This window comes from Bidens hawaiensis, unplaced genomic scaffold (genome assembly GCF_021521415.1).
Source record: "Bidens hawaiensis isolate Kalapana, Puna unplaced genomic scaffold, B.hawaiensis_p1.1 tig00010300_1, whole genome shotgun sequence".
NCBI classification, from domain to species: domain Eukaryota; kingdom Viridiplantae; phylum Streptophyta; class Magnoliopsida; order Asterales; family Asteraceae; genus Bidens; species Bidens hawaiensis.
In genome coordinates, this window is record NW_027491779.1 from 757,118 (window position 1) to 770,171 (window position 13,054).

Sequence of the window (13,054 nt, forward strand, 5' to 3'; positions counted from 1 at the left end):
AAGATTACTCATTATATTCTCTTTATATCTCATATATTTCAATCTTAGTGAAGTACAATATGATATGATAATTATGGAACCTGTACAAGTTGGACTAAAAAGTTCTAAACTCAAAAGCCAAACAACCTATATATAGGTGAGTTTGGGACTTATACGCCGTATAAGTGGGTTATACGGCGCATAACTTGCGCCGTATAAGTACTCTTATGAGTTCACAACATTACAAAACATTCCACACACTACTATTCTAATACATGACCTACAAGACCAAAGCTATAGACATTTTATGTACTAACAGATATTGGTTGTAGATGTTCTATTTTTAGGTGAAACGTATAGTTTTAAGAAGACTTGAGATAGAAAGAAGTTGGTGTCAAGCAAACTCATTATAATGCACCATTTCAACCACAAAATGTTTTTATTTTTGGACCTATATTTATACCTAAAAACCCTCCAAAGCTTTAATGCTACCGATGATATCTTCACATCTTTATCTTTAAAAATCTTCACGGTATAAAATTTATAAATTGCACACAAAGCACCTCAACCATAATATATTAGATACAGATAATCTATTATACAAATCTTGCCAATTAAACAAGACAACACATCATTTGCCGCTAATTTAGGCATATATATACCCATTAATTATTTTCAAACTGTGATCGAACTTAATATATTCGGACAATAACTTTGGTTTACTTCCGTCACTTGGTGATGACACATTCTTTCATACAAAAGTCACATATTTATCAAATCTGGGTCATTTTAGGGGGTGTTTGGGTTTTCTTATTTTTACCTCTTTATAAACTTATTCACTTTTATAGATTAAAATAGTGTTTGGATAATATAACTTATTAAACTTTTTAAAAAATGAAAAAAGAATTCTCATAAGTTAGGATTTTGTAACTTATAGAAAACTCCTTGTATAAGGTATAAGAAAGTGTAAATAAGGAATCCCAAACATGCTTTTAACTAAGAAACAGAATACCCATTTCACCATTTAGTTGGTATGCTCCAACACAAAATGAATTTTGATCAATCAATATCATATACATAATATATGATAAGTTTACGCCCCTAGATGCCCATTTCATGATTTAGTTAGAAACCATCAAGAACATAAAAGTTACTAACTGATTAGGATGAGTATAAACTATTAGATGCTATAACAATCAACACTTTCAGAGTTTTCAAGTAGTTTTTATATTAGCTCAAAACCGCCATATTTGATGAAAACAAGTTCTATCATGTTCAAATCATCTCAGGTAATGTTTCTAACCTATAAATTTCACAAGTTTTTGATATGGAATTAAAACCTATATAACATAAAGAATTTGTATAGATACCGTTCCCCAAAAGTGTGTATGAATTTACAACACCATTAGAACCGATTTGCGTCTCCAATTTGATGGCTAATTTGCAAAAACACTAACTTGGGCACAATACCACATTGAGTAAACTAGATCTGTATCGATACACCACTAACCAAAAATATTTATAGACATACTGATACACCCTAAACCAAAAACCAGGATGTTACAAGTAAAAAGATAAAAAAAAAAACATAGCCTTTGTTTCATGTACCATTTTGGCCACGGGATACATCGCTAAAAAAACTACCAAATAACCAAAGCGAAATGTCATGGAAAACTTAACAAACTTGATCAAAGATCTCTTCCTTTTGTTGATTGAAAATACACATATTTAAAACCAACTAAATAAACAACCAAACCAAACCATGCATACCCCAATAATAGTTGACATAGAATGTGACATCTTTCAGGTTATAACTTTCAAAACAGCTCCATCAACTGTTGAACAACATCTGCAACAACAAACATACAATGTTACCATCTTACATGTTACTTCACCCATTAGCAATCATATGCTATTTAAAAAGCAAAAGGGTAATAGACTAAGATGCCGCAAATTTAACCTATTTATCGACAAGTTGTAGGGGTCAATTTGATCGGGTATAGTTTAAAACTGGAGAAAAACTGGTTTTTAGGTTTTCAGTTTTACATAAAGGTGTGAACGAGACCGGCTCGTGAGCTACACGAGACCGGCTAGTTAAAGGCTTGACTCGAGCCAATCTTAAATGAGCTAGAAGCCAAGTTCGAACTTTAAAGTAAACTTACTTAATAAACAAGCCCGAGCTTCACTTATGAAGCTCAAAATGACTTGCGAGCCTAAACGAGCCAGTTATTAATATAATTTTTTAACTAATGTATTAAGAACATATTTATATAATAATATTTATTATATATAAAATCATGACAAAAACAACTAATTAATATATAAAAACTGTATACAAATAATTAATAAATAGTAAATGAGCTGAGCCCAAGCTTGAGCATGAAAAAACGACTCATGAGCCGAGCTTGAGCTTTTACAAAGAGCTTAAGCTCTCATAAGTCAAAAGGAGTCGATCTCGGGCTCGACTCGTTTGTACCCCTAGTTTTACATTTATGGTCCGTTTTCAGTTTACACTAACGATTGAGATGTTTGAGCCAAAAAATGAGTTTGTGGTTTACACTTAGGATTGAAATGTTTGAGCCAAAAAAGGAGTTTGAGCCGAAACTTTTGAGCACAAATAACAAACATCATAAACAAGTTTGGTGAAACAAGGCCTAACCAAAACGAACTGCAATTTTCAGTTTAAAAAACAAAACCGAACCACTGGTTATTAGTCTTGTCGGTTATTTCTGTTTCTGTTCGGTTAATCGGTTTTACTTACCCTTAATAAACCGGTTGATATGAAAAACAAAATAAACAGCTAAGACAAAAGCAGGTCAAACAAGCTGACGAGAAAGTTAACCAAGTTGCCCGACCCGTGAAAGTACATACCTTTTAGCACATATGGAGGTGTGTAGAACTCTTGCCAGACATTATGACATGAAGTAAGATCCATATTTAATGATCTTGCAGCAAGATATGCGGCTCCAGCAGCAATCTGGTGCGGTTTGAACTGAAGCCAAAGCGAGCTACGCAGCCTACAAAAAAATGATGAAAATTTAGAAAATAACACGAAACGCAAAAGACGAGTCGATAACATATTATTAAACCTATGATAATTAACAAACCATTTGTAGCATCAAGATCTGGCACATCAGCTTTAAATTCTTAGTAATTACCAAAACTGTAATAAGTATCCCAAGTTAGAAAGCGGGTGGGCCAAAGCAATTTTCTCTTACCAAAAAAGAAAGCAGCATCTGGTGTACATCATCTTGTGCAGAATTGAACCCCAGCAGGCTAATTGAATAAGCAAAACCAACTAATTTGACTAACATTTTGTCATCCTACGAAAGCCTTCTTTCTGTGGATGTGTGCCAATATGCATGTTTTAATATACGAATTTTATTTTATCTTTTCTTACTCGAACAAAACTTGCAGCAGCTCTAAGCTAACTCGGCCACTCGAGGCACACAGACTCCAAGCATGAAATGTGCTTATTGGAGACTTTGACCCATTTGTTTATGCCTTCCCTAACATGTAAAATTGGTAAATTCAGATAAACTGGTTAAGACAAACGAGTCGTACAGATCAAAATACATAAAAACCTCCTAAAGCGTTTAATTTCAAAATCAGAGTATCATTTTAGTAAAAGGTTACTTTAGACATACTTAAAAATGTTGATTATAAGTAAAATTCAGGAAAAGAAATGACCAATTGACTATGAAGTGTTTCAAACCCGACCAACCCAACCATTTTGACGCGTTTTAAGAATTAACTGTTACGATCTGAACAACGTTAACCCCATTACCCAACAAGCCTGTAAAAGAGACCGTCAAATAATATCCAAATTGAATATGTGATTACAATGGAGGAGAACCTGACCAACCGAACCATTTTGACACGTTTATAATATTAGCTGTTATGACCCGAACAATTCTGGACCTGTAACCCAACAAGCCTGTAAAACAATATCTAAATTGAATACTATGATTACAATGGACGAGGAACCTCAATATACAACCCTAGATAAACCTAACTCGGGACCGTTGGCTAAACACAACTAACTTAATAATAACTAATTGTAATTACAAAGCCCAAACCACCCATTTTGCTACCTCTAGTGCTTATCCTGCATACGCTTTGCGCAAGACAACCCTTCACATATGTTACATTTTTTAGTTGCCTCACTATTATCCAACAAACTATAAGACTTTAGATTAAGCAACTACATCAACTATTACACACAGTTGGAAGTCAGAAGATCAAGTTAACCGAAAAAAATACCAATAAAAGTATTGGGTCAAAGTGAGCAATAATTTTTCCTTTACTAAGTACTAACAAAGTGGTACTTACATAGAAAACACCTAGATGCACGTATCAAGAACACCACTCACGGTGACAATAACCACATAACAAAATCATTATACAATACTACCAAAATTTTATTAAACAATTACTGACACCTATATACAGCGAAGAATGTATCAAGAATATAAGAAACAAGGTGCATTCTATTTAAGTCAACTTAGTTACATTTTATTGATAACAAGTCACATACATAAAACTAAAAACAGCATGGGTCAACCAAAGTTTTTGACCCAACCAAAGCTGAACATAGTTAAAATAAAACCAGAACAAGTTTAGAGCCCTTATCCAACCCCCATACCTAGCATGGATATAACTACCAGAGCCAACAGACATGCACATACTAAACTCATTTTTCATTATATTGAAATCTCGAAGCTCGTACTAAATTTCTTTACTCTTTTCTTAGTCTATTCAGATACAATAACAATTCTTTTAGATGAAGTAGTTGATCAGAGCATAATAATAATAGTTATAGATTTATAATTTTGTTTTGTGGTTTCATTTTAGAAATTGACCGCCAACCAAACTGTGGGTTAACTGCAATCTTAGATTAGCCAAAATGAGGTTAAGTTAAATTTCATAGAAACTGCATCCAAATTGCAAACACATCGGTTGGTCAACTTCAGTGAGAAATAAAACTGCATATCTATCCACCAGCTAAGAAAATCATACAGGCGTGCATGCATGCTACTCTTCTATTCATCCTGCAATTATATTTCAATCCAAATAAATCAATATTAATAACCGACAACTACACATGCCACGTGTACAAGAGAACACAAGAAAGATTACCGGATCAAGTAGAAAAGTGCACAATCTTCATATCCTATTCTATAAAATTATTCCATGTGTGATACTAATCAAACAGCATACGCACCATAAAATTTGAAATTCACATATAATTGCATTAAACTTGTTGGAAAGGAAAATGATGACTCACCCTTCACTAACCAAGCTCAAAGCAAGGTTGACCAAAAGAGTCTGTGCAAGCCCTAATTTGTCAAGAATTGATGTAAGATGAGCGTACGGATGCTGCACGTTAAGCTCAAAGTTTAAAGTTGTTAAAACCATTTGCTCAGCTTCAATCACCCTCTCCCGGTACTGATCAAACCAATCCTGTTAAATTATGGGTCATTAGACATACGATATCATACAGATTAGGCTTTTAAACGAACCGAAGAATATGTGTCCGTGTTTGTTCATTTAACTTTAACTGAACAAACAATCGACGAACACGAACAAGATTTTCATGTCCGTGTTTGTTTGTTATGAAAATGAAAGTGTTCGTTTCCGTGTCCGTTCATTAACTGCAAAAAAGAACGTAAATGAACAAATGTAAACTAGCGAACGTAAACGAATAAACATATATTAATTTAACTGAACAAACGTTCACGGACATAAATGACCGAACAAGACATGCCTTCATGTTCGTTCGTTTAACTAAACGAACGAAAAACTTTGTTTATGCTCCTTTGTTTGTTAAACGAAATTCCAGTCAAACGGTTCACTAAACGTTTGGTTCGTTTACAAACGTTTGGTTCGTTTACAGGCCAGGCCTAATATAAGTCACAAAAATATTACAAAAGTTGTGTACTCACCACAGGGAGTGTATAGCAAAGCACATTAAAATCCTGCTTGTGAAAAATTTCAGAGGATATTCTCAAAACAGTGTTCAGAGAGCAAGGTGTCTCTTCGGACTTTGCAGCAAGAAAAAGAGCAGCAGTAGCAATCAACTGCACGGTAAATTGTGCAGAAAAATTTAAAAATAATTCTAATAGAAAAATAACCTCCATGCAATAAGAAATTATGTATTAACTTACAAATCTATCATGTGAGGCATGTGACCGCCTGAGAAAAAAGCGGTGGCATAGAACCATAGCAGTTGCAATAGTAGTTTGTGGCCTTCAATGTTTAAGAATCTTGTCAAATAACAAAGTGAGCACAATTACACAAAGGTTTATATTGCATGATTTAAAACAAAAATTAACAATACATTAAAACGCTTTACTTACATAAATTCAGAATCTTTGTCTTCGAATCTTGTACGGTCACGTTTATAGGTAGTTGAAGTGATCCTAGAGCTGGTCGGGAAGAAGTCAAACGTTGAGGGTTGATTACCAATTAGTTGCTGAAAATTTCCTCCTTTTATGAGAAGGTAAAACTTCGAGATCAACATAACTGTACTGCTGTCTTGAGAAGTCATGGGTGGTGTTATCATAACGGCTGTTTGTGGCGAAAGATGTGGCATACATGTGAGGATCATCATATCTTCCAAATGAAGATCCAGGATATTGACTATGATGAGGTCTAGCAAAAGACATTGTTCCTGTAGAAAGAAATGTTCAAAATAGCAAATTATTAATAAACAAAACTATAGTTTGTTTGTTTGTTTGTTTGTGTAACAATCCATACTGAAATTGATCAATTTTAGATTAAAATCCTTGATTTTTCAACACAATAATAATAATAATCGATAGGTTATCCTGAATAATCAAAGTCATGATGAGGTTATAAATCTAAGCTCACCAAACATGAAACAGCTACAATTACACCGAAATCATCAACAAGATCATGTATCATTATTGAAAGAGGAGAAGAATTATACCGATGAAGAAGAGAAGAGATCGATCCAATTTAATGGAATCAAAGAAAGAAAGGTTTTTGAGATTGGTGGAAAGAAACCGTCTCGTCTTGTCTTGTCTGTCAAATCAAATCAACAGAGAGAGAGAAAGGATGACCGAAAGAAAGAAAATAATAATATCTCCTCACTTTAATGGAATAATAATAATAATAATAATCTCTCCTATATACAATACATTAGTGAAGGACCTCTTAGGTACAAACACTATTGCATAAATTACAATCTATAATGCATACAAATTAGAAAATGTAGGGGTAATATAGTATTTTATACATCATGTACATTTAAGAATATTTAGTATTGAATATATTTACAATTATGATCCTTTAACTTCAACAAAACTTTGTTAATTTATCAAGTAGTTACAAATAAACTCTCTTAACTTTACCCATTTATTTGACAAATTCATTTAAAAACTTTATTTCTTCTATATCTTTTAATATATTATGTTTTAAAAAAACCCGACTTTACCATTGCAACGTGCTTAATTTTGTCGACGTTTCAATGTAAATTTTATTTTTTTTGAGGTGTTTATGATAATGTACAAGTCAATTAAACATAAGAGTACAACTCATATATGCACTTATAAACCTCAAATATAATTACAAAGTTAACCACTCAATTATATTCAACTTTTGTAAGTTTAATTAATAATTATTCTTCCACCCTTTAAGTTTACCCATATATTCATCTATATTTTCATTTTTCTTTGTTTTTCTTTTATATCTTTGATTATATAAATTTTAATAAATTTCAACATTACAATCACGACGCATTTATTTTTGTTGACGTTCCGATGTAAGATTTACGAATTATATATATGCATGGAATAAAACAAAATGATTTCGTGTCACTTTAAAGGAAGTATAAATTTTGGTGAGTTTCGATCATTTTTTTTGTTGATTTTGGTCAATGATCAAGGACTTTGATAAGTCAAAACGCGTTCAAGTTATCACGGGTTGTAAGCCAAACGGGTTGGCTATGAGTGGACATTAAATCTTTGGTTGTTTATGAAGATTGCAAACACGAGTCTTGGGAAAGTTGATTTCACGGGCTGATCTGGATCTACGACGTAAGTTGTGGGGTTGCGGGACCCCCTCCCCCGAAAAGTGAACCCCATGAGAAAAAAAAATTCTTGATTCGTCACTGGTTGATGTTTCATATACACACACAATGAAGGTTATGAAACCATTTTTTCGAGTTCTATTATCTGCTATATTCTTAAGAGAGATACACATATATATTATTGTATTTTATGCTATCTCATTTTAAAGTTTTTGAGAATTCAACTTATTTTTATATTTATTTATAGATGTCAACACAATGGCTAAGCCTCACTCAATTGATCTAGAAAAAAAATACATTTGATTATATGTTCAAAATGGAATATGTTTTTTTAATCATTTGTTAATATTTGTTTGCTATTTGTTATCTTTATGATCATTACATGTCTTGTAACTACTAAAAACGTTTAAACATATTGTCGTCGCCGCAACATCGCGCGGGTTTACCGCTAGTAATAATAATAAAGCGTGCCTGTCTTATGTTTTGTTTTTTTAATATTTGTTTTCTGATTCGGATATTCATTCAAATTTATAAATACTAACCTACTTATTTTAACTATAAATACTTTGGGCGAAGATAAAATACAAAGGGAGACAAAAAGAGAATGATTTGTAACCACACAAAAAACCCTTAAAAATAATAAAAAAATCATAACTCAAAATATAAATAAAAAACGAAAAAAATTAAAAAACTATCATCATTCTCGGTCCAAAAAATTAAAAAAAATGGCGAAAAGACAAAATAACGAAAATAAACAAAAGACACAATTATAACTAAAAAAACACAATAGAACGCAAAATATAACACAATGCCGAACATAATATAACACAGTGTCGAGTAATATAACACAATATAAGGGAAAAAAAACACAATGTCAAGGAAAAAATACACAATCAATACGAAAATAAACACAAAACACAATAATAAACAAAAAGACAAAATGATTTTTTTCACTTACCATTGTATGTTTTTTTATGAAAACGAGAAAGACGGTGAAAACATTTTTGTAATATTACTTTTTTCGTTTTTTATTAAATTTTGAGTTATGATTTTTTCATAAATTTTTTTCGAGGTTTTTTTGTGTGGCTAGAAATCATTCTCATCCTTCTCATTTTTGTTCCCCTTTATAAAATAACTTGACCACATATCTTAAATATATATAAACGAAACCTTTAAAATCTCTCTTGTTCCTCCCTACATTCTCTCAAACCACCAGATTGTTTTATTTGTAAATGGTAGATTCTCATGCATTTGACCCTAATTCACGATTGTGGGTCTCATCAAACCCAGATAGCCGTTAAACGGGTTATAACACCTCATTAAATTAAAAATTAATCTCACCAAATATTTGATATGAAAATCTTGTAAATAGGGATATACTAAAAATTAATATCCATTTTAAAAAAGATATAATTTATAATTAAGAAAACAATTTTATTGTAAAAAAATAAGCGGGTCATGGGTCTCACAAAACCCGTATAACTTTCAAACCAGGTTATAACATCTCATTTATTTGTGAACTCTTTCATCTTCAAATCCTAAGTATATTATTAACTTCTTTACGATAAATAAAATTAAAATCCAAAAAAAATATATAAATATTAGAAAGGAATAATTTAAAACAACCCCGTAACACGGGGGATAAAAACTAGTTATTATATAAAATGATAGAAATTTTATATAAGGTAAAAAGTTTACTTCAGTCAACTACCACAAGAGCGGTTATCTTATATATCAAATGTGGTGTTGTCGTCACAAGAGTCTACTAAATATTATAGACGTTCACGGTAAACTTTTTTCTGTCAAGGTCCTTCTTTTACTCTTGCGTGACACCTCACCCAGATAAGTATATAAAGTACACAATTGATACCAACTTAAAGTGTAATACACTTATTTTATTTATACAAGTTGTAAGGTTGGAACTTGGAAATACAAAACGTAACCAAAATATTCCTATCTTGTGATTCAAATTTTCCCAAACACCATCGATTTGGGGTCCAACGGTTCTTCTGGCCACATTGGTTCGTAGTCTATGGTAACTAGCCCTAAAAGCTTCATTACTTATGGCACATGCTTAAAATACACGTCAGCTTATGCTGCTGTGTTCACGAATATCAACAATTTATCAAAAACACATCAACACGTTCATGACTTGTTTCTGAGCATCTCTATTCTTTTGTTGCATAATCTTTTTGATAGTATCATTTTCTTTTTCTAATCTCTACTTCAACTCATCATCATTCATAGCAGCCAAAGTCTCAAAGCTTATACCAAAGCTTCTCAATTTTACAACCAAAGGATGTTTCCTTTTAGCTTCCAACATACTCAACTCAATGTTTGTCCTTTGTTCCTCAGTCATTGTGACTTGAGGAGACACAACACTGGCAGCTTCAGCACCTTTTTCATCATTGTCATTATTATCATTAGATTCATCAGACTCATCCTCCTCTTCTGTTGATTCATTAATTGCATCGATTTTGGGCTCATCAGAGGTTGGATGTTCAAGGTTTGGTTCACTCGCAACAGGAACATCAGGAACACCTTGAACTTTTTCTCCTGGTTGCAAGGTTTGCAGTGGGACTGCCCTGATTGGACTATCTTCATCATCAGGAGTTTCAACATAACATTTATTCTTCTCATCCCATTTTCCTCTCTTCTTAGATCTTTCATGTTCAGATTGTTCAGATATCCTCTTTCTTCTCATATAGGTCTTAGCAAACCTCTTTACTTTTTCTGCAAATTGTTCATGTAGTTTTGAAAGTCTTTCTTGATTCTGTTGAAGTGTTTCATGAGATTCAGTCACATTTTCCCTTTCTGGCCAGCTGTCAGTTGGGTTTTTCCTTATATATTCTCTCACTTGATCAGCCCATTTCTTGGCAGCCGTTGAAACAATAGTCTCACCAATCTCCTCTTCAACCATCATCTCTGTACCCATATTGGTCTGTTCATCAGTTTCAGTTGACTTCTTTTCTGGTTGACTTTGAGATTGAAACTTGCTGACCACCATAGCCAAGGAATTGTCTACATCTTCATCCCTTTTCAAATTGATCAAAGCTTCAATCACATCTTGATAAGCCTCATCCTCATTTATCATTTTAGAAATATTGGCCTGGTTGATCAAGGCTTCTTGCTCTGCCAGTTACTCTGGAGTCAGGGTTTGGGCCAAGATTTCCCTCTCCCTTGTTTCTCTCAATATATGTTCTTGTTCTCTCCTGGCAGCAGCAACAGCAGCTTCAGCATCATCTCTAAACAAAATATCTTTCCGAGGATAAGCTTTAACAGGCTCTTCTTCTGTCACTTTTTCTTTGCCTTTATTCATTCTCTTTTGCACTTCTTCCTCTTCATTTTCTGGAGGGAAATTATCAATATCTCTATCTAACTCATCCATTTCCTCATCATACTCTACAATCTTGGAGCTTTCATGTTGTTTAGTTTCAACAATTGGCTCCTCAACAACAGCATTTTCATTATTCATTACATCAGTTTGAATGTCAGTTAAATTATCAGTAGCCACATCAGTCAAGACATCAGTAGCTATATTTTCTTCAACATTCATCTTTTCTACTCCATCTCCTGTCTCCTCAACATTTCTCTCTTCATCATTCTCTTCATTCCATACAACATTCATAATCTCATCATTTACATCATAATCCTGTTCTCCAACATCTGATTGTCACCTTCATAATCAACATCTTCCAATCTCCTTTCATCACTCTCCTCACCATCATCATATGCATTCAGGATGCATGTTAAACCATTAACAGTTTCTAAACCCTAGCACCTGTTCTCCAACATCTATACCATAACTTGTTCACTATCTTTTTATTTTCCGGGCACACTTTGTGCTAAGTGAAGTGTTCCCGAGCACACTTTGTGCTTGCTTTCCGGGTACACTTTGTGCTAGGAAAGTGATCCCAAGCACACTTTGTGCTAAGTGCTCCCGAGCACACTTCCGGGCACACTTTTGCTCCCGAGCATGCTCGGTAAAAAAAAAGTGATGTGCTCCCAAGCAGTGTGCTAGGAAACAGAAAGTTTGTGCTTGTGAAACATTTCAAAGTTTTGAAGAAACTTTTGAGATTTTTGGTGCCATTGACCGTTTGACCAAGCTGTTCTCTACGGAAGATATATACCAGGGGTATTTTGGTAATTTTTATCCAATCATCAACAAGCTTACGGAATTCAAACATCATACAATTTCACGACTTCATCAAAAGCTTTACAAGAACAAGTGTTGACCAAGCTTAAGGATTTAATCACTTTTAGTGTCAACCAACATATGAATATGTTTATTTTAAGATTTTTACAATCTTGATAAGGATGGTCAAGATTGCTTCACCCACACTTGATTTGAAGACACATTTATTAAAGACAATTGCAACGAAATTGGGGGAGTAAAAATCTTTGAATTTCATTGCAAATGGTTAGCTTCAAATCAAGTAAAAGACTCAAGTTAAGGAAAAGCTGATCAAGATCAACAATCCAAGGTTTGTCAAAGATGTTTCATTGTTTGTAAGTTTTCAGATTTCCTATTACGGATGAGAAGATAGAGTCATCTCCAGCAACAATGTTGAAAGGATGATCAGTAGAGTTTAACCACCTATGAAATAGTCACTTGAACAACCAAGAACGGGTTATGGTTGACTTGAATGCTATCTTGATTCAGGGAATGGTTTGAAGATGATTTACAAGGGAAGAGACAAATTTGAAGAATTGAAGATTATTTGATGATCACATTGAGTTTATTTCTTTTTGTGATAATCTTGTTACTTGAAGTTGATCTTTGAAGTTCAAAGCCTCGTTCATGTGCCCATACAACTATATCCAGAAGTGGTATAAGAGTGATAATTCGAAATGAACAATGGGAGAAGCTTAACGTGAGGGGGAGAATTTCAACGAAAGACAACGAGTTATGAGGTGATCATGGAAGAAATTCGATGGCATCGGTCTAAGGGGGAGATTGTTGGAACTTATGTTTTAGACCGACGCATCGAATTAATTTGTGGGTAAAAAATATATTATTTG

General features: G+C 33.2%; 1 protein-coding gene across 1 annotated transcript; it reads right to left on the bottom strand.

The window, feature by feature from the left end:
- Positions 1 to 1,469: 1,469 nt before the first annotated feature.
- LOC143534702 (cyclin-T1-3-like) lies at positions 1,470 to 6,261 on the bottom strand. Its single transcript, XM_077029132.1, has 5 exons — positions 6,147 to 6,261; positions 5,925 to 6,059; positions 5,267 to 5,442; positions 2,851 to 2,996; positions 1,470 to 1,828 (listed from the first exon to the last, which is right to left on the bottom strand). The coding sequence occupies exons 1-5, from the start codon at positions 6,201 to 6,203 to the stop codon at positions 1,797 to 1,799; spliced, it is 546 nt and encodes a 181-aa protein (XP_076885247.1). The 5' UTR covers positions 6,204 to 6,261; the 3' UTR covers positions 1,470 to 1,796.
- Between the last annotated feature and the right edge of the window lie 6,793 nt (positions 6,262 to 13,054).